Raw genomic sequence first — 26,724 nt, 5'->3', positions numbered from 1 at the left:
TTTTTGCCTTTTTTTTCTTGGTGCCGTGAGCTCAGCGGAAGCAGACTCTGACATTAACGCTGCCGGACAGTCATTTCTGAAGAACCCCCTTCAAAACAAGCATCTTTGGGGGGAGTTTGGGGGGGGGGGGGGGTCTGAGGTTGTAAAGCTTTTTCTTAATAAGTGCTACAGCTAACTGGAGTCCTCCAGCAAAAGTGCTTCAAACGTCTGTGGGTTCAACACAGTGTCCGGCTGGAGGGCCCAGTGAGGGCTGGTGTACAGAGAAGGTCAGACACGCTGCATTGACTAAAGGGATGCACTGAATCTGCTTCATTTAAAATGTAAACAAAACTAAAATTCAATAAAATATTTTACAGCAACATAGCTTGACAATTTGATTTTGTATTAATTAGAATGACCTTATTATAAATTATTATAATTATTTATTATAACTGCACCTTAAATTAATATTAGAGCAATTAAACAGTTATTTTGCCAATCATTTTTGCAGATGTGATAATAATACACTCCGGGACATCAAATGCCCTCAGTGCAGGGACATCAAATGACAGCATAATCCATATTAGTTCATATTTAAATATTTCATAACTTTGGCCATATTCTGTGCTGATGTAAGAACACACACACTTAAATCAAGTACATTCAGTGCATCACCTTTAACACAGTGTGTGCATGTGTGTGTGTGTGTATGTGCATAGGTCACGCACAGTCTCCCACCACCACCAGCGGGGCGAGCAGTTGCCGCAGTTCAGACGCACACACCGGCCCGCGGTTCTGGCTGCTGGTGCGCCGGCGCTGGGCCAGGCGGGACCGGGTGAGGGGTGAGAGGGGCATGATGGAGCTCAGGCTGCTGTGAAGGAGCAGCGGAGAGGAAGAAAAGCCATCGTCGTCGTCGCCCTGCAACTGCAGCTGCTGCAGCTGCTCCGCACTTTCTTCCTGCTCTGCCAGCTGCCTGTTTACCGCCACCGCCCGGCCGGCGAAAACAGTCAGGTCCTGGGCACGACCCCCCCTGAGAGAACGAGAAAGAGAAGATTGTCTTTATTTATTTAAAAATCAACGTATACATTAATAATTATACAGACACAAATCAGGTTTCTCCGAGTACAAACAGTTGCAGGACAATTGAAAATATATTTTTTTATATTTATATATTAAACTTGCATACAAATTGTAGCGTACACACACACACACACACACACACACACACACACACACACACACATAGCTTTTAGCTATGTAGTGTGTAATATATATACACAACTAAAAACTATAATATACACAAATTGTAGTGTGTATAATATACTTTTTTTTTTGTTTTTTTTTTTATATAGAAAGAAGAAATGATAAATATGATGCAAGGTTGATCACTGGATGCAGCGCTGCACCTTCCGAACAGAAGTATGGGAGAGTGTCTGGACCTGCAGCTTAATTAATGCAGTATAAAAACTGAATTAGACAGTAGTTTCTAATGGTATTTTTTGCAACATGAGCTCCATATCCTGAAACCACCAGAAAGTTAGATTTGGCATCTGTCTAAGCTCTACACATAACAGCACATCTCCACCTCAACCGTACAGTACACGCAACACTCCAGCACTAATCACATCTAAAAGATTAAACATATCCTACTGCTTTGATTGTGAGGATGTTTTTATGCTGATCATATTTTAGTTGCTGGTAATTTGCTTTGCTAATCTCGTACAGATAGAGATAGATAGAGTGAGGGGAGAACAGGGAGACACTCTGACGACAACAAGATATGAGAAATCTATAAGAGATTCTAACCAAGGACAGCTCAGTAGAACATCAGCCAAAAATGGCCATGCTAACACAGCGAATTAATATTAGAGCAATTAAACAGTTATTTTGCCAATCATTTTTGCAGATGTGATAATAATACACTCCGGGACATCAAATGCCCTCAGTGCAGGGACATCAAATGACAGCATAATCCATATTAGTTCATATTTAAATATTTCATAACTTTGGCCATATTCTGTGCTGATGTAAGAACACACACACTTAAATCAAGTACATTCAGTGCATCACCTTTAACACAGTGTGTGCATGTGTGTGTGTGTGTATGTGCATAGGTCACGCACAGTCTCCCACCACCACCAGCGGGGCGAGCAGTTGCCGCAGTTCAGACGCACACACCGGCCCGCGGTTCTGGCTGCTGGTGCGCCGGCGCTGGGCCAGGCGGGACCGGGTGAGGGGTGAGAGGGGCATGATGGAGCTCAGGCTGCTGTGAAGGAGCAGCGGAGAGGAAGAAAAGCCATCGTCGTCGTCGCCCTGCAACTGCAGCTGCTGCAGCTGCTCCGCACTTTCTTCCTGCTCTGCCAGCTGCCTGTTTACCGCCACCGCCCGGCCGGCGAAAACAGTCAGGTCCTGGGCACGACCCCCCCTGAGAGAACGAGAAAGAGAAGATTGCCAAAAATGGCCATGCTAACACAGCGAAGGTCACAATACGCTCTGTAGCAGACACTTTACTTTCAGATCTACATTAATGGTCATAATTAACTAATTTCACAGGCCCCGAAATGGAACCTAGTGGGACTCCACAAGATACGCTAAACCACTTATCAAAGAAATGGACCGTAGTGTCTGCTAACGGGTTTACTAGTTTATTAGTTCAAGGGGTTTAACACCCCCACATAATTGAGCAGCTTTTGTCTACTTCTCTGTAGGTAAATTCCAGCACACTTCTGAAATACTTCACTAGTGGATCGTCTCAAACACTCAAGTCCATAAAGAGCCAAAAACTCACCTCTGGTTTAGTATGGATGTCGTCACAGAGTTTGAAGCACACTGAAGAAAGGAGAAAGAAAACAAAAATAAACATACATACATAAATAACCAACCCAGTCATGACCTGCTACACATTTATATTTGCTATACAATTATATATAAAATGTTGAGTAAAAATATGTATTTTATTATTTATTAAAAACACAGAACAAATGAAATAGTATTAAAACACTTCACAGCAGATCTTAAAAAAAATCTGAATAAAATAAATCCACTTAAAATAGAATAGTAATAAATAATAATTAATAATACTTTAAAAGATGAACTAAAACATACTATGAAAATATTAAATGAATTAGTACACCATCAGAAATAGTGTTTGGCAGAAGTCCCATTTAACATTCCCCAAACATGGATCGGGTATATTTCTAGAGTTAAACCGCCCCTCAGATGTGCACTGACGCAGACTTACCCCTCGCACCCATGGGTGCTGCAGCACCTGGGCCGCACTAAGGCGGTTTTTGGCGTCCCGCACCAGCAGCTTGGAGATGAGGTCTTTAGCGGCAGGGGAGATGTGCGCCCAGTCTTTCTCTGGAAACTCGTACTTCCCCTCCTGAATGCTCTCAAACAGCATGTTCTGCACAGACGGAAAATTATTTTTAAAATTTCTTGTACGAAGAAAGACAAAGAACAAAACTAAATACAACTTTTACAACCATTAAATATAACAAAATTATGTGCATATTATTATTACAGACCTGACAGGCATGACATGGCTCTCCCCAGTCCCAGCCACAGTCAGTCCCACATCGCCCCACGAATGGAGGGTATCCACTGAGCAAGATGTAGAGGATGACCCCGAGGCTCCAAAGGTCACAGCGCTTGTCGTAGATGCTGGCCTCTTCACTGAAGGCCTCCACCACCTCAGGAGCCATGTACTCCGCTGAGCCACACTGCAGAAACACAAGCAGTACAAGCTCTATAATCGGTCTAAATCTACATTCGTATAAATCCAAGCCGCTGTTCTAGAAGTGCTGACCATACTGATGGTTAATCACGCTCAGAAAAACACATGACCGTCCATCCAGGTCAGCTCAGCTCTTAAAGCAGTAGATGTTTACTGTATGATAAAAGATTGTATAAAAGGTTAGGAGGTTTAACAAATGGTCTTTGTTGGGTAACCCCTTCCTGGAGCAAGAGCACATGTTTGATTACACACAGTAAACGTACACCCCGGCTCAAATACCCAGTTTTATTTAACAGAGCACAAGCTGGTCAGCAGAACACGGACTGCATACACAGCTGTGTTTAGTAATTAACCTTAAAACTTAAAAAAGTAAAATGTAATATTTGAACAGTTGAATAATTAATTGGTATTCTTCTTAACCATTGTAAATTATTTTCTTAACCTTATGAAATCACACTGGCCCTAGACCCCATTTACACTGGGTCACTTTTAGAAATACTTCAGGATTTAATCTGGAGGCCAAGCCACATACAAATGCAAATGTAAACACGCCCCCTCGTTTAAACCAGATACTAATCCAATCACTCAAACCACATTAGGAGGTGGTCAGAGATGCATTTCAGTTATAGCAGTGTAAACACCACCAGCTCTCCAAGTTGCATTCCATAACTCAAGCCCCTCCCAAGAGAACTAGCCTATTTCCGCCCTACACTGCGACTGGATTTCAGTCTGATGCATTGATTACCCAGAGTAAATGCATGTGGCTAAAATCTCATCAGGATACAATCAGTTCTATAAAGTGATCAGGTGTAAAAGGGCCTTCGACTGAACAGGTTCAGGGTCCTGAAACTTCATACTTAAGAAAAGTTGTGCGCCCCCTAGAGATTGAAATTAGTTATACTGCCTCTAACTTGAATTATGCACCATTCTGAATGCTGACACCCACTCGTCACCACACCATAATGCCAGGCGTGGGCTAGAGGGGTATAAAGCCCCCCAGCATTGAGCTGTGGAGCAGTGGAGGAGCTGTGCTCTCCATCCAGTACTATTGGGAGGTGATCCAACATCCTGACCTCACTAACACTCTCGTCACGGAATGCAATCAAATCCTCAAAGCAATGCTCCTCCAAAACCTAGTCTGAATCTTATCTCCCGGCCACAAAGATACAGTAACACCTCCACCAAACATCCATCCTCATCACTGAGCACAGCTTTAACACCCCTCCCAACCCTCACTCTGCACTCCACACTGACAGCAGTCATCCCTCTTCTCACGTCTCCAGAGGGGAACTGTCCTGTTCTTTGTTCCTGCCTAAGCTGGGTGGCCTGATCCGGTTGAGCCACGGAGACGTGTCAGCGGCCAACTGTTCCAGCAGGACCCACGAGCTGCCGCCTGCCTGACCTGCTGCCTGCGTCATTTGGAAACTAGGCCAAAAGGCTGCTGCTGGATTTGATCTGCTCTGAGGAGAAAAACAAGCCGCAGGCCTGGCAGAAAAGTTACATAACAGCCATGCACACATTCATCCACTCGGAACACTGCATTAATACTTCCAAAGCCATGGAAAAAAAAAAAAAAAAAAAAAAAAAAAAAAGGAAAACGCAGCCTGAGGATGCAGAAAGAGAAGGTCAGCAGTTCAGCGGGCTAGTGGGCACAGGCAGACCCAGATTCAGCAATGGTGTAACTCTGCAGAAAAGACTATTGCGTATATTGCACAATCCCATCAGTGAGGGCTATGCTCTGGAGATACGCCCTCCAACAGCGACACAGCCTCGTCTCTTATCAGCAGGATCCGCTTCCACAGATCAGCCTGTTCACTCAGCTCTGATAGGTCTATAAAAAGCCAACAAGATAACATGCTGGCCTTCTACAATGGTCTCGGTGTTCCTCCAGACTATGTTCAAGGAGATACGATAACAGTCCAAAGGGATGCGATGAGGACAGAACTGCTTTTGTTTTTTTTTGGGAGAGTTCAATCCTCTTTTTGCCCTAGAGTACCTTAATCTGGAGTTTCGGGTCAATACCGATCTGATCTTCGGGTCTGTGTTATTTATAGAAACACACAATATCCAGTCTGACGGACCTCCCTGATCGCCCAGCTCCTAGGTCCTTTAAAACACAGCAACAAAAAAAAAAAAAAAAAGCTCCACCATCATTCCAGAGAACACAGTTCTTCCACTGCTCCACAGCTCCTCAATGCTGGGGGGCTTTATACCCCTCTAGCCCACGCCTGGCATTAGGCAGCATGGAGCCAATAGGGTCATGATGTTGATCTGCTCCAGAGAGTCCTATTCTATTGGCAGTACTTCTTCTCTACAGGGATTAGACAAGCTGTATCAGCACTGGGTGTAAAGGTCTAAAGTAGCTGAATGCGTTCATTAGAAGGGGCGTCCACAAACTTTTGGAAAAGTTTTAAAGAGTCTACAATAGACTTCTTAACAATGCAAATGAATGCCATTCTGTGAACAAATAAATGGACGTCCAAATACTTAAGCACCCAGCATGCAGAGTAAGCAACAGGTCCGGACACAGTTGATTAACCAGAGGTCAGCCCAGGTTGCTCACACAGTCACCGCTGGTCATCAGCTTTCATTCACCACCAGCACCAGTAGCATTTCAGTGTTGACGTGCCTGGAGTGGATGGAAATGAATGAATCACTGGACGAGGCAGCGGCCCAACTGAAAGCTCAGCACCCAGCTGGATTTCTTTTCCGCATGACTGGCCTCTTACATAACCTCCCCTCAGAGCCGGGAGGAGTTTTAGCCGCTCCAGACAGCGCCGTCTCTGACGCCCGCCCGCGTCCCTCCTTCTGCTTCCTGCGGCTTACAGACACAACACCATATGCAGCTCGGCCACCTGCTGGAGCTTTACTCTGTGCAGAGCGCTAATGATGCGGATAAAGCCATTAAGTCTGAGGAGTTACTCTGAGCCGACGGGACCCCGAGTTCGGTGCAGTCTGCCTAGCATAGCGCTACTCCAGTGACATAGCATGAGGCAGAGTCATGATCACATTCAGTAACCACAGTACCGCCAACACCTTCCCTACGGCCAACTAAGGTCTGATTGGCTGACTGGGTGAGCGCACCAGTGAATTTTTACAGAACTGGGAAAATCTGCAGTTAGTCACAGCGCACCAGGAAACACTGGGCTGTCTCAACTCTCAACTCCGCCCCCAACTTTTACTGGATTTTAATTCTAATTAAATTCGATTTACCTCCAGTTCCAGATCATTGGGTCCTTTTGCGTAATTCGGCATCGCTTAAAGATTCATTTTTACTGGATGCACGGTTTTATCGTAAGGGATTTTTGCAAATTTGCAAATTTCCATGATGAAAAAGTTTTGGCAACCTCATAACTCAAATACAGCAGTAACACCCAACCATCAACATCAGGTACCACAGCAACCATCTGAGCAACCATCTAGCAGCACTATATCCCAGGTGGTTGCCATCACTTCAATCACATAGAAAATGCTGTGACAACCAGCTAGCAACACCATGGAAACTACCTGGAATACCATAGTAACCACATAGCAACAGCTACACTTTAGATGCACAACCGTTGTGTTTTCTGCCATCATCTTTTTCTTCTTCTTATTATTTTTTTTTATTAATTAATAGTATAATTTGAAACATTTAAATGTTTTTTTTTTAATTATTGCAAATCTTACTTCTGCTTATTTAAGTTACATATAACATTTTCTTTTATTTGAGGTTACATTATATTTTAAAAATATGTTTATATATCAGTACCTTTCATCTAATTTGATTTAATTCTGGTTTATAATCTTAGTAACATTTCTCTCTTCCATCATCTTGACCGTTTCTCTTAATTTTTCTTTTCTATTGATTTTGATTGTAGATTTTAGTTTAGGTTGATTTAAATGCTACCCCCCACCCCACGGCCCAAATATCTGTATGCTAAATCCATGCAACGTTGAAAAAGTGTGTCTCCTTCAATGTATTTCTGAGTGAAAAAGGTTGGTTAAAGTCGCTGTGGAAAAGAGAGCGTCACACAAAGGCCATAAATGTTACAGCCAGGAGATTCAGGCAGTTAACTGCAGGGTCATTTGCTGGGTGCTTCAATGTGAGCTTTTCCTGTGGTGCCTGTCGGGTTAATTATTTAATCATCATAAAACAGTGAATAATTGATGAAATTGATGATTGTTAGATACAGTCTGCAGATTCTGTTGAGCTCAAGTGGGACACTAAATTTGATCAGTATGGCCCTTCTGCCCAGCAGAGGAACCACAGAGCTGGGGGTCTAACCAGCATGGTGAACCAGGGACTTTCTGAGGTGGTTGTGGTTCTTCATGCAACTGAAACCAGGAATTTCCAATAATAGATCTGAACTGAAGGCCGCACTGAAGTGGCTCATCTTTCAAATGAACTGTATCAAACTACAGATTCCAGAACCATCGTTCTCCAACTATGGCACTGAAACAACTCCAGACACTGAACAGGCACAAGACTTTAGAAAAGTAGGTCATGTGCTTCCACTCCCAAAACACAGCCAAGCTCCTTCCCCACAGTGGTGACCGACGAGCTTGTGGTTGCTATGGAGCAGATTCTTTATGGAGATAATAAAGGGAGGGTTCTGCATTTACCACACCGCAGTCCTCAGTCAGCCTGTTTTAGCAGCATCTGGAAAGTCCAGGGCATGGAGACAGCTGCAGATTTTACTGCAGAACTTCACTGCACCATCTTCTGGTTTACCTTCCTTTAGGCCAGGGCTGCTCAACCCTGGTCCTGGAGATCTACCACCCTGGAGAGTTCAGATCCAACACTGTGGACTCTAATGCTCAGTTGCTCCTGAAGGTCTTCATTGTCTAGATCAGGTGTTTGATTCAGGGTGGAGCTAAACTCTTTAGGGTGGTAGATCTCCAGGACCAGGATTGAGCAGCCCCGTTTTAGGCAGTTGAAATATGAGCAATATTTCATGCTTTACTGAGCAACAACCCCCTACAGGTCACATGCATCTACACCAATCAGCCATAACAGTAGTACCACAGGCCTAATTAAGGGCTAGTCTCCTTAGTGCTGCCACAATAGCTCTGACCTCTGATCCTTTCATGGAGGTCCCACCTCGCAACTGACCGGACTTAGAGTCAATGAGCCTTAGGTTCACCAGATGTCCTTCCTTGGAGCACTATAGACAGCAAGAACACCCCAAAAGACCTGCCTGAGGTTTTGGAGATGTTCTGACCCAGTTCGGTTCTTGTCAAAGTGTCTCCGATTCTTACGCTTGTCCATTTCTCCTGCTTTAACACCTTCAAGATCTGACCGTTCACTCACTGCCCAATATCTCCACCCCACAGAAGCCACTTCACCGGTCAGTGGTGCTAATGTTATGGCTGCTCTGCATGTAAACAACTCTGGTTTTGTAGGGGATTTCTGAGGAGCTCATTTTCACCAGTTTGCTGATAATGAGCTTTCAGTGTTCAGAACAGGAATCTCCTTATCTTTGTTTTCCTACAGGACTGTAGAGCAATAGGGCAGTAAATCAGTCATACAGGCTGGCACCGATAGCACGTCTTCAGGGACAAGACAGATAAGACTGAAGTGGGACAGTGACGGAATTGTATTCAAGAATGGCTCTGATTCACTACACGGACAAAAGTATTGGGACACCTGCCCATTTATTATTTCTTCTGAAATCAAGGGTATTATTTAAAAAAATGAAAAAATAAATAAAAAGTTGATCCTGCTTTTGTTGGAGTAACTGTCTCTACTGTCCAGAGAAGACTTTCTACTAGATTTTGCTGAGTATTTGATTGCATTCAACCACAAGAGTGTTAGTTAAGTCAGGATGTTGGATGATCACAACCCCATCTCATCCCCAACTCCCCAACTCGTCCCAAAAGTACTGGATGGAGCTCCACCACCATTACTCCACAGAACACCTTTCTTCCACCGCTCCACTATACCAGCACGAAAACAGCCTAATGCAACAGTTTCAGCACCCTGTCAAATGATGGGTTTTGAGGTTTTTATTTATATATATATATATATATATATATATATATATATATATATATATATATATATATATATATATATATATATATATATATATATATAAAATTAACGAAAAAACGTTTACATCGTCTTGCAGAGAACACTGTGCTAAAGAATAATTATGTGCCAAATTGATATATTGCAAAAAATAAACCACATTAAAAGTGGCATACACTACAGTAATGGAACATTTAATGGTACATTGTTTTCCCCACCTATACAACAAAAATTGTCCTTATAAAAATGTTCCCAGACTGAGGAATTGCCCACTACTTCCTAAATGTGTCGTTTGACCCGGGACACCTAAACTTCACTGCCTTCTTAGTTACATCCATAACACACTCAGTATAATGCTCAAATCTAGGCACTCATTTTGGAGCAGCATAACCATCTAATGCACATTCTTGTAAAAAAAAAAAAACAAGTAAAACATGTTGCTTTGTTTTGTTTTCTATTACAGACATGAGTATTTATCTTAGGTCATAGAAAGACCTATCAGTGATACCAGTTCTAGAAAAGCAGCACCAGTACAAGAGTTCGGACGAACATTCTCATCTTGCACCCACCATGTGCATTAAAATAATAAAAATGTAATAATGTATTATACAGTACAACTATCTACAACTTTAAAAAAAAAATAATAATACTCAGCTCAGTGAGTTTTAAACACACTAAAGCTACAACAAACTTCGGCAGAGTGACCACCTTTAAGACTGGGTGGGGAAAAACTACACAAATCTCCAGCACTCACCGGAGTCAGCAGTTCAGGAGTGGAGATGGGGGAGCTGTCACTGTTCAGCTTGATTCCACTGCCCAGGTCAAAATCACAGATCTTCACTGGAGAAATCTGCAGAGAAGAAACCGGTCAGGGACAGACCTGCACATCCCCTCCATGCAATGATAAACACTACTGTACCCCACTGATTTAACCATCAGTATGTGCTCAAATATTAGGTGTGTACAAGTTCACCTCACTTTACACTGTAGCTTCATGAGCCACAAAGAACTCACCCGGTCACTGTGCTCACAGAGGATGTTCTCTGGCTTCAGGTCCCGATGTGCCATTCCTATAGACCAGAAACACTTTTACATTCCTAACATTTTACTGATGAATCTCAACTTCCCTTTACTTCACTTCCCCCTGTTGTGAAACGCATCTTCCATGTATGTAAACAACGCTAACACTTGGCAGCCACGCTAAGCCAGATTGAGCCCAAATTCTCTACAGTGAACCACCACCAGAACAGCAATTCAGCACAAGACCCTGTTCAATCCATGTCGAACCACTAATGTATCTACTTCCAACACTACCAAGGAGAAGCAGCCAGTGCTGTAGCCACTCTACTAGGGACGCACCGATCCGATATTAGGATCGGATATCTGTGCCGATACTAACATAATCAGCTGGATTGGGCATCGGATAATTAGTCAAGGGACCGGTTTTCTAGGCTTCAGGATCTCAGGATCAGAATAACCTACAGACATTATACACAGATCACAGCAAAAAGCAAGATGTTCCCTGTCTAACCTATATGGGGCCCTCGACCCGCAATCAACCATCAGCGAGGAATCCAGCTCAACTTTAGTGTAAGAAGTGAGAAGGGAGGAGCTGCTAGCTCCACTTTAGTCTCTCAGACTTCAGAATAAAAGTCCTGAGCCAGATGACAGTGTGCCGAGGTCCAGCACGGTTATTCATTTTAGTGATTCTGGGTTCATTAATATCTGTGTTCATTTGTTAAAGTTTGTTTTATAAAGTAATAAACTCATGATTACGTCAATCCCGATGCCTTAAGTGTCCACCAGATGGTCAGGTATATGGTTTATTAATTCAACAATGGTACTGGATCGGTATTGGACATCGGACGATACGCAAAGTTTGTGCATCGCTATCTGTATCAGTACCAGTAGAAAAAGATGGATCGGTGCATCCCTACATTCTACATTCGTCTACTTTAAGTGTCCGCTGGAAGGAAGCAAGTGTTAACTAGGATCTGGACAGTGGAGTGAAATGAAGGACAGGGCTGGTTCACCTTTGCTGTGAAGGAAGTCCAGAGCACTGGCGATTTCCTGCACCACGATGCTGGCTTCCTGTTCACTAAAGTGCTGTCTTCTGTGGATGTGGGTCAACACAGAACCTAGACACAGAACACAGCCTGGAATTAACAACCCAGACTAAAAAAAGAAAAGTCATGGCTGTAAGATTAGTCTAACATAAGGATGACGGCAGCTCCACCCACCTCCTCTCAGCTTTTCAAACACCAGGTAGAACTTCTCATCCTCTTCAAAGAACTCTACCAGCTCCAGGATGTTTCTACAGACAGAAAAAGACCAGTCTCATCACATATATGCATATCCAACAATTCCATACCATAAAGAAATATCCAGGCTGACTCCACTTAGCCAGCATCCTTAGCCATCCAGATCCAACAATGGGGCTCTACCGTCCGTATAGAATTTTTTCTTATTTATTTTGACAGCCCAACTGGTTTAGCGTAGTTAAATAAATAACCTGGACGCAGGGATGTCTTAACTGGTGTGCAGTTTTTCTAAAGTTGTAGCCCTAAACCATAACCCTTAAACCTTGCAGAGTTGCCTCGTGTAAATCACTTCCTGTACCTGTGTCCTTGGCACTGATAGAGCATCTCCACCTCCCTGAAGACTCTGCTCCGGCTGTGGCCTGGCCTCTTCTCAATGATCTGAAAAACAAACAAACAAAAAAAAAAAACATGTAGACGCTTAACACTGAATAAACCCAAGCCCAGGAGAGTTTACACAGGTCAAGATCTTCGGTTCAGGGCCAGAACACACCGCCTTTGTTTTCATGGTCAGAAATAGCAACACCATGTACACATTCCTGTATCCTCATCTGCAGGAAAGGGTCATTACACTCCAGGCTTTCCTGTAGACCAGGAAACCTCCACCACACACACACACACACACACACACACACACACACACACACACACACACACACACACACACACACACACACACACCAGCCCACACAGAGGCTCAGCATTCTGCCCTTCACAGCTCGGTAGGTTTGTGTGACCGCTTCATTGTGGCCGGCTCAGCGAGCGCACAGTGTAAGCGAGGGGATTAGCAGACAGACACTGCGCCACCGGTCATCCATAACAGCTCTACAGACCACAGAGTCAGCAGGTTATGACAAAAACATCAGGCCTGTCAGCCAGCACGTCCAACACAAGACACCACGGCCCAGCAGTCTGAGCGCCGGCGCTTCAGATATACCCTCATGTGGGCAGCTGGAGTAACTCTGAACCCTCCAACTGCCCGGTTTCCTCCCCTTTCGTTCTGCGGAAACAAAGACCAGAACAGCACTGCTTATTGTTTAACCTGGCTAGTCTGAGCTGACTGGAGTCTCCGCAGGACAGCCCAGACAGCACATGAGCAAACACCAAGACTGCGAGAGTCTGGACAAAAAAATTAAATATCTGGGCCGAGAGCAAATGAGGCTGAAACTGCAACCAGGGGGCCTAGCATAATCTGTTATGTAAAAAAGGTTCAGCACAATTTTTTAGTAATTAATATAATGAATATATATCCTCTTTATACAGATAAAGCTGATGCAGATTTTTAAAAATGTATATATTGATTTCAAATGTATATATTGATTTGACCATATGGGAGGGTCCCAGGGAGTATGGATGGGCACAAATGGGCATGGATGAGTACTAATAGGCATGGATGTGCACAGATGGGTACGGACAGGTGTAGACAGGCACTCACGGGCATGCCAGACAGGCATCAAGGAGTACCAACAGGCACTGACTGGCATGGATGGGTACAGATGGGTATATGTTTGAGGACAAAAACTTTAGTCCTAGTCTTAAAAGGCAATAGATTTTATTATAGAAACCTGATTGGCTAATACTCATCGTTTCAATTTCAGCATTGTATCTGGAAGGAAAAGGCAGTCTTGTACTTCTAATTTTGCTACATTTTGGTTAAATATTTTAGATAGTATTCATCTGTACACACCGCCTGCTCCATTTATAATTCTTTAGGCCTAAGAAATAGAACCAGAACATTGAGCCCTATTCACGTTAACTAATGAGCGAGTCAGACATTTTTTGTAAAGTCGTATCGGAGTGTGATTGAGGCACTTCGGCTCCCAAAATGCACTGGTAATTTCTACTGACCAGCATAGCGCACCACATGAGCTGGACCAGACTGTACTGTGAGTCTTTTGCTGCTACGCAGAGGCAGTGGAATGACAGACACTCGCTCATCTAAGCAAGCGTTTATTATAATTACCTTTACGCGCATCGTCCATCCCTACATGAATCTGTCTCGGACCAAGACTAGCAGTTAAACGTCTTAAAAGGCAGAATATGATCATATGCAGCTAAAGCTATTTTTAAGAGCTAAGCAGTACAGTCTGCTGTGCACGCAGTTTAAAATGATGGACTACCTTAACTGGACAGGCAGCGTTCAGCTGCCTCCATAAACAGCCCTGCTATCTGAGGCTCAGCAGCATACCTGACCCGCAGTGGTCCCGGCACACGTCTCTGCATTGGATGGCAATTCAGGAAAGTGAAACTACACTGAAAGTAAGAGTAAATGACGAGGGATTGGGCTCATGCCACCTGCAAGTCTTTAATGCACAGGCAGCAGGAGTGAAGAGCACCTGCTGTTTTCAGGTCTGAGCTCCATTTGAACAGTCCTGCTCATCGTTTCTGCCCTGACAATTTCCCTTTGTGTTCAGGGTGAAATGCTGTACATTCGGTCCTCACTAGTGCTGAACAATGTGCTGAATGTTTAAACAAGGGACATTTTCAGTGCTTAGAACTACTTAATTATTAAAAGAACAGAATTAAGACTTCAGCACTGTGCAGACACTGAATTTAGCCTACGGGTGAAAACTACGTACAAATATTTTCAGATGGCAGAACCGTGTGTGTGACTGGATTCACAAGACAGAATTACTAGATTAGCCTTTCAAGATTACAAAAATAGTTAGTTAATGGGGGTTTAACCCCTGGACAGCGCACAGGCCTTTTTCCTGGCAGGAGCGGTTTCGGTTGAGATGGTCATTTGGGGGTGGGGGGTGCAGATATGTGATTTTAGTCCTGTAATTGACAAACTTTACTTGTACAGATGACGTATGTAGGTATAAACCATTCTTCCAAATTCTAACAATCAGTGCATTTTATAATAATTGTTTAGAGCTCTGCTCTTATAATCTGTGCTCTTTAAAACACACCATGAATCTGACCTGGACTTTGTTTTTTAGCTCATCATGAATGATTACACCTTTTTAATTTTCCATTTTCCCATTAAATCAGGTCAAAATGGAGGAAATATTATATATAAGATCAATAAACAAATGGTAGAAGTGATGGAGGAAACACCAACAGGAAAACGGTCCTTTTAAGAACATGTGGTAACTGTATATATGAGTGTTATTTTCCTGTATGTAGGAAATGACAGTACTGTAAATCAACCACTGTTAATCCTCTAACATTACACATTAATTATGAGAGTCACTTAAATTGACTTGTAGGAGCAGACCTTACAGGCTGGCAAAAATGTCAAACAACAAGAAGGCTTTTATATAGCCGGTGTGTGAATATTGTCTCCATTTTGACCAGATTTAACTGAAAAATTAAATGGAAAAAAGTTTTGAAATGACAAACGTCCACAACTCTGCTCTTATAATCTCCTCCTAAACTGAACAAATCCCCAAAAAAAGAACACTGGTAACATCAGAAACTGTATAAGTGGGCCAAAAATGGGGCCTTCAGTAATGTCCAGCATTTAGCACAGTATCTGGTACTCTAGTATGGATAGGCATTGATAATATTGATAGTATTGATAGGCAGACATGGCAAAAACTAAGCTAATCGAGGCTAACCTGCCCAAGACATCCTTAACTCTGATTGGTTCACATGAAACACACTATGGACACTTCCGATCCAGACGATTCAGGAGAACGGCCTGTTTATCACCAGGCTGGTGAATATTGCAGAGTCTGCATGTAAACCTACGCTCAGCATCAGTACTGAAGTAGCTGCCACCACTGGAAGCTCAACAGACCGAGTGAACACAGACTCAGCAGGGGCCCTGTTTTCAGACCGTCCTGCCAGCTACGAACTGTCAACAACCGAAAGAGGAAGCTTCTCTGCTGATCAGGCACTGTGGGTTTAAACAGTGGAGCCACAGCAGAGCAGAGAGTCGTTAGAGCTGGAGGGGGAAAACGCACAGAACCGACCTGTCCACACACGAGCGACTACCCAGCCTGGCTAAACCAAACCCAAACTGCAATTAAATGCTGCATATTAATATAACTCCAGCTGCTCTCCAGAATTCACCTAGAAATGACGCAATACATTTCAGCAAGGGATATCGATGCAGCCAGAGGTGAGCTCATTTGGCACAACAGCACAGGCCCAGCTGCGCTGATGTCAGAGTCTGGAACCAATAAATAACTCCTCAGGAAATTCATCCAGGCTTTACGTGATTTTAAAACTTTAAATATACATTTAACAGAAAAATAAGACGTCTAATAAGTTGCACAAGGCATTTAAAAATAAATTAATTAATTAATTCATTAATAAATTAAGGGGGAAAAAAAAAAAAAGGTGAGGGATGGGGTTTGTGCAAATTCAGCCCTAGTCTATATCAAGAGCTCACCTTTACTGCATATTCTTTGTGAGTGATCAGGTTGATGCACGTCTGCACAACTGCATACGCTCCTTCTCCAAGCACCTCATCCTGCAGCCTGTAGACATCTGCACAACATTAAAGAAAATAATTAAAATGAATTAAAATTTAATTACACGCCACAGGCCCACAACAGGCCAATTAGAAGTTACTGACAGCAGTAAGGTCGAACGGGTGAACGTAGCAGTGTGCAAAAGTTTGGACAACCCAATCTAAATGACAGTTTGAATTGTATTTAAGCCACGAAACACGATTATATGGCTTTTTCAACTAATTTCAGATACCATTACAGTCCTACAATTAATTATATGTAAAATATTCATTTTTATAAATATTTAATCTAAAGTATAAGTATTAACTTATGCTTCATTCTACTGACTATTGCTTTACTAGTGCTTACTTTCTATTTCACCTTGTTAAATCCAGTAAACAGGCCAGTAAACTGTACATAAGGGTAAAAGGTGGCTTGACTTTTGCATGAAATAGTATAACCTATTTACATTAAGGTAAAGCATCAAACTGTCCTTCTGCGGTGCAAAACACACAATATAGACATCAACTCATCTGACGTGACGTCAGATACAAAACCTCAGCTGCTTAAATTTGGACTTGGCAGCTTTAGCAGAAGCCAATAACAAACATACGTTCACATGAGATTTTACTATGAATACTTCAGACGTCCTGAAATCAGGTTTACGAGGCTTTTGAGAGAGACACTGCCTCCCAGAATGACGTCTGTAGGACCAGAGCCCTTTAAACACCTCCATCTGAGAGAAGCGCAGACGCAGCTTGCCTTCAAAGCGCCCGGTGAAGCTGTCCGTGGCTCTGCATCTTTTCTTCTTCTTGTTCCTCTTCTTGGCGTCTGGGATGTCGATGGGCTTGCTGGACGGCATGTCTAAAGAAAAGAAGCGAGCAGAAGTTTGAGCCTCTGGAGCCGAGCGTGCTGAAAGTCCACCAGGGCTGTGTCACTGAACTCTGCCCAGCACTGATCAAGATAATGCATAGCCTCTTGTGGAGAAAGATAACTGTAGGGCGAAGAGGATGTAAGTGATGAAATAAACAAGCTAATTAAGTTATTAGTATGAAAGACAGCATACACTAATAGAACAGCAGGGACGGGAACTGTACTGGTATGGGCAGATAATTGCTTAAAGCACTGGTATTAACCAGGTGGATTTGATTGATCTTTGAAGGCTGATATTTATTAACCTTTAGATGAGCTGAGAGTTTAGGTGATGCTGGACTACTGCACTAAACCATCTGCGTTTTATTCACTGCATTTATATTTATACATCACATTTCTATACTCCCGATTCTAGATCATTTAATGCCTACAGTTTATAAATAATTATGATTTACTGATCAATCTTTTAACGTCCGAATCCGATTGTCTGTACTCACTAACGATTATTAGTCATTAACACAGGAGCTCTTACTGTCACAAAAACCCCAAGCTTACAGCAGAAGGGGGGAAGTTACTAACAGCAGTAATTTTGAATGGTTAAAGGTAGCAGTGTGCAAAAGTTTGGACAACCCCTTTTAAATTACATTTTGTACTAATTCAATGTTTTTAAGCCACGAAACAGATTTGTATGACTTTTCAACTAATTTTGGATACTGTTATTACATTACTACATTTAATTATGTCAAATATTTATATGTATATATTTAACAAAGTTTAAGCATCAACTTATTCTTCATTTTACTTACTTTTGTTTGCCCCCCAAATCTTTTAAATCCAGTAAATAAACAGGCCAGTAAAACGTACATAAGGGTAAAGATCAGCTTGACTTTTGCATGAAACGGTCTAACCTTTGTTTACATCAAGGTAAACCATCAAACTGTCCTTCAATGTAGGGGTCAATAAAAAATAAATTCTAATAAATTGATTTCTACTGATCAGAGTCACATTACGGAGAAAAGTGAAAAACAAGGTTTGTGTGAGACAGTTACAATGAGTTTGTTGGTATTAACCAAAGTCATAATACTAGTACTTTAATTATTAATGAATTATTAAGGATCTTTTAATTGTTAGAGATTTATTTTCTAGAATATCACTTCGAGGACATTAAACCGCAGCAAATAACGTTCGAAGTAAAACGCAAATGCAACACCGACTTGGCAAAATCAAAAATATTGCACTAACCAACTTTGGATCGCAAATTCTGGCTGATTCTGCTTGAACACCCTTAACATAATTGTGTATTGAATCAAAAAATATGCACAAATATTGGATACCGTATTTTCTATATACTCACTCCCCAATAATAAATAACTGATGAATATACAACCTGTTGTTGCTCATATTTATATGTGGTTACTCCACACTGGCTCATGTTTATAAACTGTGCAATCAATCCAAAAATAATAATATATAATAAAAATAATCATAGTATCAATAACCCTCACCGGGTCTCTGAGGCCGTTCCAAATCAAACGGTGCTTCCCGAGGATGAGATTCTCTTCTGGCGAATCTATCTTTCTCAAACGGGTTCTCACCCTGGAAGAGGCGAAAGTATCAAATACCAGACTGCGTTCTTCACCCCCCCCCCATAAACATCTCATACAGCCATATATCAGTTCTGCAGACCAGCTGAACTTCAGCCTTGAGGGACTAACCTTGTAAGAGCAGTGGTATCCCATGACGTCCGTGTTTTTGTTTTGCACCATTTTAAACGGACTGAGCTCGGCGTCTGCGTTCGGCTGGGTGACTGAACCTCAGGGCAGCGGCGGCTCCGGTCAGGTTCAGCAGTAAGGTCACCAAGGTGGCAGTGCAGCAGACTCCTACACTACACAGCAGATGCAGAGGTTAAGCACAGACAGATGCACAGACACTAAAATATTTACTATGAGACGTCCTCTTTTATAATTTAGCTCCAATGGAAAATGGGAGGGTTTCAAAAATATGAAGATTGAAATGAAAAATTTGATATTTTGAATTTAGCACATATTTATAGCATGCATATTCAAAACAGGTGTTAAAGAAGGGAGAAATTAGGCCTTTGGTGAAAATATGGGTGTTAATGTGACATAGCCCAGCTGTTCTGTGCTCTGAATACCTTGCTGCAAGGTTTCCCAATCCTCCGGAAACTACTTTATTTATTTACAGTTTTAAAAAAAATGCAGTAAATACACAGTACAATGCCTAATCTGATTTTTTTGCGTATACACACACTAGAGCTGGGCAATAGGAAAATATTTTATCGTATTGTGATAACTTATCATGGTACACTATATGCTTATATGAGTATCGTGAATATCATCAGTACTTAGAAAACACTAATTAACAGCATGTTTCAGTACAGGGAGTGTAATCAGTCTTAATGAACTCAATGTAGTGAAGCATTTTAGGTAAAAACCACAGTACTCAGTATGGGAGGGTATTTGGATAGCAGCTTTTTAACATTTGACACTGTTTGTGCATTTTGTCTAAATGACGAAACATTGCAATAAATATAGTACAATGAAAAAATTTTTTTCTAATACACACACTCTTCATACTACAGCGGTTTAGCACCACACATTTCACTGGTTATAGCCAAGTAGTGGGCTTTATCCTTCAGCCTGGACTGCTTTTTAATGAGGAGCAATAATGTCAGCCAATAAGAACAGAGGTAGTTTACATATTGGTCTATATTAACAGCCTGTTTAATTATAAGGGTCAAACAAATGAATCATTTAATAACCTTAATACACACACACACACACACACACTTTCTAGTAGCTATATAAAAACAGGCATTTGTATCTGCACAGATTAAGATAATTAGAAAACCTTAGCTATATAGCTACACGACTAGATGTAACATACACACATATACATACATATATATATATACATACATACATACATACATATACATACATATATATATATATATATATACATATATATACATATATATATACATATATATATATATATATATATATATATATATATACACATATATATATATATATATATATATATATATATATATATATATACACACACACACACACACACACACACACACACACACATATATATATATAAATCTATACACACAAATATATATAAATACAAATATAAATATATATAAATACAAATGTATATACATATAAATACATACACACACATACAAATGTATATACACACACACATATACACACATACACACACATACACACACATATACACACATATATACATATATATACATACATACACACATATATAAATACATACACACACGTAAATATATATATATATACACACATACACATACACATTTTTTACACACTGTTAAATATTAGAAACCTGATTTATTCAAATTATCACATTAAAATAATATAGCTATGCTAGCTAATTAGAGCTAGCGCTACCTAGTTACCTCCAAACAACCCCTACATAAACGAATAAAGCCAGCTAATAAAACCACAAGTTACACAGTTATGTTACCAAATGATCTGTTTAAAGTGTAAATATTAATTTTATGACACTTTCAGCTGTAAATTCAGTGTAAATGGAGCGAGAGCACCAGCTGCTAACGCTAATAGCTAATGCAGCCACTGGGAGCCCCAGCGCTCCTCGCAGCGGCCAGCAGCAGCTCCGGCCCGTTTACAAGTAATACAGTATTAGAGTTTAGGATTAGGACCATTTTAAACACCACAGATAACGAACTAACTAACCTAACTACTACTGAATGACCCGCAGCTGCTGATACCTGGTCTAACGCCGATTTTAGCTACAGGTATTGATTAATGTTTGAGTAAAAACACACGACAAGTCATCGAAACTATTACTAAACACCTCAGAAAGCAGATATCTTACCCCGTGTATCGCTGTTATCCGTAATAATCCAGTTTTAAGCTTTTCCTTCAACCTAAAGTCGGTTTGCAAACTCAACTCTTCCACCGTTTTCTGCCCTGAATCAACTCTGCTGTCGAGCTGCAGCGTCTCCACATATATAAGCTCCCGGCCCCTAGTCCCACCCATCGACACCCCGCTCAACCAATCAGATGTGAGAAAACAAGCCAGCGGATCCCAAACTCGGCCCGTGATTGGACGAACTGTGGCGGAGACTGACCGTTGATCCACAGACGTTCGATTCAGTTCAGCTCAGTTTAAATTTAGTTTACTCAACCGAACTGTTTGATTCAACGAGTCACTGATTCACAGAACATCGATTAAGCGGATCAATATTTGTATCTCCTTTATATAAGAAAACAATCAGAGCGAAAGTGACAGTACAGTGTGACTATTTCTACTCATTTTGTGCAAGACAAATAAATATCAGTTTTGAATTGAGCTAGTGCTAACCGATTCATAACCGATTCGTATTTACCGAGTCATATTAGCTAACTATTGATTCTCAAATGAAGTCATCATTGATTAGGCAGATCAATATTCGTGTCTTCTTCGTATGAAATGACATTCAGGGAGTGAATGTGACCACCTCTATGCACTGTGTGCAGGGCTAGATGCACACAGCACAGCCGAACAACAGAATCGGCACACTATTTGAAGCCTATGTGAAATAGTTTAAATGTTCACAACTTAATAGTTTATGGTCATGTTATGTATACATATATCGTTAATTATTACTGTTTCCGATGGAAACATTGGTATTTATTGCCTAGATGGCACGGAAAGCACAGGATGTTGTTAGAATGTCGCTGAATCGGTTCGCGAAGTAAAAAGATTCAAAAGAATCTATTCGTTCATGAGTTGCTAGTGCCAAGTGTACCAAGTTTAGCAGGACGCACTCCTGCGCGTGCTGCTCCTCGTGATGTTCACTTGAAACGTAGTGTACGTGCAGTGGAGTGTACTACTGATCACACCCTCCTCATCGAGAGCTGGCGTCTGATCACTGTGTGGTTCTTTATTCTGGATTTTGTGGATCACGTAGCCCAGGGAGCCCAAGTGTCGCAGGCATGTCCTCCTAGCATACCACTAACATCTATCTAACTTGTTAATCATCTGGAAGATGTTGGAGCCCAAACTGGCCAAGCTGGTGAAGATGGTTGACCAGTTTAGCTTTTGACCAACATAGCGTATGTTTTCAACTGAGATGAATGGTGACCATGGCCAACTCAACCAGGCTGCCAGGTCAACCAGTGTGACCAAGCTGGAGGACCAGCAGGACCAGTCAACCAGTGTGACCAAGCTGGAGGACCAGCATGACCAGTCAACCAGTGTGACCAAGCTGGTGGACCAGCATGACCAGTCAACCAGTGTGACCAAGCTGGAGGACCAGCATGACCAGACTGGCTGATCAGTCTAGTCAACCAGTATGTCCAAGCTGGTGGACCAGCATGACCAGTCAACCAGTGTGACCAAGCTGATGGACCAGCATGACCAGTCAACCAGTATGACCAAGCTGGCCGACCATCATGACCAGACTGGTTGATCATCATGACCAAGCTAGTTGATCAGTCTAGTCAACCAGTGTGACCAAGCTGGTGGACCAGCATGACCAGTCAACCAGTATGACCAAGCTGGAGGACCAGCATGACCAGTCAACCAGTATGACCAAGCTGGCCGACCATCATGACCAGACTGGTTGATCATCATGACCAAGCTGGTTGATCAGTCTAGTCAACCAGTGTGACCAAGCTGGAGGACCAGCATGACCAGTCAACCAGTATGACCAAGCTGGCCGACCATCATGACCAGACTGGTTGATCATCATGACCAAGCTAGTTGATCAGTCTAGTCAACCAGTGTGACCAAGCTGGTGGACCAGCATGACCAGTCAACCAGTGTGACCAATCTGGAGGATCAGCATGACCAGTCAACCAGTATGACCAAGCTGGAGGACCATTATGACCAGGCTGGTTGATCACTATGACCAAGCTAGTAATCAGTCCAGTCAACCAGTATGACCAAGCTGACCGACCAGCATGACCAGTCAACCAGTGTGTCCAAGCTGGCCGACCATCATGACCAGGCTGGTTGAACACCATGACCAAGCTAGTAATCAGTCCAGTCAACCAGTATGCCCAAGCTGATTGACCTCCATGACCAAGGTAGTCAACAAGTATGACCAAGCTGGTGGACCATTATGACCAGTCTAGTCAACCAGTATGACCAACATGCCCAAACTGGTTGAGCAGCATGACTAGACTAGCTCTTAAAGCTCCTCACAGAAAGTTCTTCACCTAATGGTGATGAAGACGCTGCCTGATGCCTGAGACACGGTTCTACCAGAGTTCTGAGAAGAGCTCGGCTCTAGAACCTGCTTTTAGAACCAGATCATTAAAATGGTGGAGGGATACATGCTGCAGGGTGTAGTGCAGCTACAGAAAGTAGTCCCTGAAGAAAACTGGATTAGTGGAGATTCTCTATTCACTATTTTACCTTCATCATCATCATCATCATCATCATTCCATATAAAACTCAGAAGACTCGTTTAGCTGCACTGGTGGGTTTGGGTAGGAGATAAAATATGGGCTGCATCTGTGTTGTAGTCATGGCGACCAGCACAGTTTCACTCCAAACCCCACTCTGAATGTGTTCGTCTCACACACTAAGCTATGCTGAGGTTTATGTAATGGTTAAGTCATGTGGTTATAACCGTGAATCAGCCTCGGGTCTCGTGCACTGCACACACCTCCGGCAGATTGAGGTGTTAGTAATTCCAGCACGTGGCCTGGATAAGGTGTCAGAACCTGTGTGCATCATCACTCCTACTGTGACCAGTGCTAATTATTATGACCTTTATTTACACCAATCAGCCAAAGCATTAGAACCACCTGCCTAATATTGTGTAAGCCCCCCTTGACCTGCCAAAACAGCTCTGACCCATTGACCCATGGACTCCACAAGACCTCTGAAGGTGTCCTGCTGTGGAATCTGGAACACCAAGACAGCAGATCCTCTAAGCTGTGAGGTGGGGCCTTCATGAGCATCATTGACCCCTAGGTGCCCTTCCTTGGAGCACTTTTGCATTAGCAGAACTAACTCGGTACTGAGTCTTAACTTGGTCAAAAGTATGTGGACACCTTCTCCTGCAGTGTTTCTCTTGAGAAACAAGACTATTAACATGAAGTTCGTCCCTCCTTTACTGCAGTTACAGCCTCTACTCCTTTGGGAAGGCTCTACACTAGATGTTGGGACATTGCTGTAAGGACGATTTGATAGCATTCAGCCAGACAGAGAGGTCTGAACAGGTGTTGATGTTGGATGATTAGTTCTGCCCATCCAACAAATAATTCCAGCACGTGGCCTGGATAAGGTGTCAGAACCTGTGTGCATCATCACTCCTACTGTGACCACTACTAATTATTATGACCTTTATTTACACCAATCAGCCAAAGCATTAAAACCACCTGCCTTATATTGTGTAGCTGCCAGACCTCTGAAGGTGTCCTGCTGTGGAATCTGGAACACCAAGACAGCAGATCCTGTAAGTTGTGAGGTGGGCGGGGCCTTCATGAGCATCAGTGACCTCTAGGTGCCCTTCCTTGGAGCACTTTTGGTAGGCACTGACCACTGCATACCAGAAACACTCCACCACAAGACCTGCCTGATGTTCTGGTGGAGATGTTCTGACCCAGTCATTTATCTAGAACCTCACAGTTTGGTTCTCGTCACATTGTATCAGATTTTAGGCTTCATCACCTTCAAGAACTGACTGTTCACCTGCTGCCTAATATATCCAACCATTAGAAGGGAGCCAGGTCATCAACACTGCTCACTTCAACTGTTAGTGGTTTTAAATGTTATGGCTGATCGATGTATACATATAATGCAAGCAGGACACCTAGTGGTCAAACAAGGGAGCTCTTCTGAATACACTGTGCTGTTAAGTGGCCCTTCTTTTTCTGGAGTTTCTTGAATTTTGGCATCATTTTCCAGCCTGACTTTGTTACTTTGTTACTTTAAGAGACGTATATATGCAAATGAGCTCTGTGCTGATTGGCTGCTTTGTATTGTGCCTTATTTCCAGTCCAGGCCTAAAAGACAGTCCTTATAACTTCAGGTCCAGGGGTTCGCGGACACAGGGTAGTATATTGAGATGCTGGAGCTGTCGTCTCGCTGCTTGCTCGCGATCACTCAGGTTTGTGGACGGTGGAGCAGATGGACGCTAGCGTTTCAGGGTCAGGGTGCACCCTCCTACCACTGCTACCTGTCTAATGACCATGTTCAAACCTACATGGACTCTTAACTCTCTGCCACTATTTATAGCACCACTATATATATATATATATATATATATCATAACTATCATTACTCTGACCATCACTGCTGTGACTGTATTAAGTGATTCTACACCCTGGTTATTATATTATGATTATGAATATGCTGCACACCTGAGCAGTTTAACAGTATAGATGGTTCGGTGGTGACTTTTATTAATAATATATAAATAGTTCAGATCAGTGGAGGACGGGTCGGGTCCCCCTTGTGATAAATAAAATAAATTTGACTTGACTTGACAATCATTTATTTATTTATATTAAACATAAACATATAACATATATATTTAAAATATTTTACTTTATCACTTATCATTTATTGTTACTTTATTATTTATTAAAATATTTTATAAAAAATAAATGATACAATGTAATGGGGAGTTGGAAGTGGGATCTGGCAACCCTGATGTACTATGGGCCTCCATTTATAAATGTGGTGTACAGCACGTATCAGGCAACACTCCACACACACACACACACACACATACACACATACACACACACATACACACACACACATACGGAACAGGGAAGCATGAAGATGTGTCCATTATGTTGCATTAGCAGAACTAACTCAGTACTGAGTCCAAACTTGGTCAAAAGTATGTGGACACCTTCTCCTGCAGTGTTTCTCTGGAGAAACAAGACTATTAACATGAAGCCTGCCCCCCTTTACTGCAGTTACAGCCTCTACTCCTTTGGGAAGGCTCTACACTAGATGTTGGGACATTGCTGTGAGGACGATTTGATTGCATAGGTATTGATGTTGGATGATTAGTTCTGCCCATCCAATATATATATATAATTTATTATTTATTTATATGGAATACATATTTGCCCAACGTGTCAATTGGTTGTAATGATGTCAGTTAAAAAAATTATGTTGTACATAATCACAGTAAACACATTATATTTATATATAAATCATGTAGTAGTATATTGTATATATTTTTAAATATATGATATTTAAATATATCAAATGTGTGTGTGTGTGTGTATATATAAAGATGTTGACCTCAATTGTCTCATATATTCAGATTGTAAAAAATGGACAGATTAGATTTTGCTTATATATTTATTTATATATTTATTTATTTAAGGGAGCATAAAACATCCAAAC

The 26,724-nt window shown here is 41.9% G+C and overlaps 1 protein-coding gene across 2 annotated transcripts; it reads right to left on the bottom strand.

Annotated features, from left to right (window-relative positions):
- On the bottom strand, positions 1-21,327 carry LOC140565462 (MAP kinase-interacting serine/threonine-protein kinase 2-like). 2 transcript variants are annotated; one of them, XM_072691380.1, is made up of 15 exons: positions 21,235-21,327; positions 19,038-19,207; positions 18,828-18,918; positions 17,212-17,313; positions 16,389-16,486; positions 12,348-12,427; positions 11,969-12,042; positions 11,762-11,866; positions 10,743-10,798; positions 10,483-10,578; positions 3,507-3,701; positions 3,221-3,385; positions 2,768-2,808; positions 2,103-2,404; positions 1-1,009 (listed from the first exon to the last, which is right to left on the bottom strand). In XM_072691380.1, the coding sequence occupies exons 2-15, from the start codon at positions 19,086-19,088 to the stop codon at positions 987-989; spliced, it is 1,479 nt and encodes a 492-aa protein (XP_072547481.1). In that variant the 5' UTR covers positions 19,089-19,207; positions 21,235-21,327; the 3' UTR covers positions 1-986. The 2 variants fall into 2 exon arrangements, with proteins under 2 accessions (XP_072547481.1, XP_072547482.1); XM_072691381.1 differs by having other exon boundaries at positions 19,038-19,202.
- Between the last annotated feature and the right edge of the window lie 5,397 nt (positions 21,328-26,724).

Source organism: Salminus brasiliensis, chromosome 11, assembly GCF_030463535.1.
Source record: "Salminus brasiliensis chromosome 11, fSalBra1.hap2, whole genome shotgun sequence".
In the NCBI taxonomy this organism is placed as follows: Eukaryota; Metazoa; Chordata; class Actinopteri; order Characiformes; family Bryconidae; genus Salminus; species Salminus brasiliensis.
This window is presented reverse-complemented; position numbering and strand designations above follow the sequence as displayed.

What these genes read in the sequence shown, in the direction of transcription:
- LOC140565462 (XM_072691380.1), bottom strand. Translation starts at nt 19,088, where the DNA reads ATGGTGCAAAACAAAAACACGGACGTCATGGGATACCACTGCTCTTAC. An exon ending in TCTGTGAGCACAGTGACCGG is followed by an intron (nt 10,579 to 10,742) that starts GTGAGTTCTTTG and finishes TCTTCTCTGCAG; the next exon opens with ATTTCTCCAGTGAAGATCTG. An exon ending in AGCACCCATGGGTGCGAGGG is followed by an intron (nt 2,809 to 3,220) that starts GTAAGTCTGCGT and finishes TCCTTTCTTCAG; the next exon opens with TGTGCTTCAAACTCTGTGAC.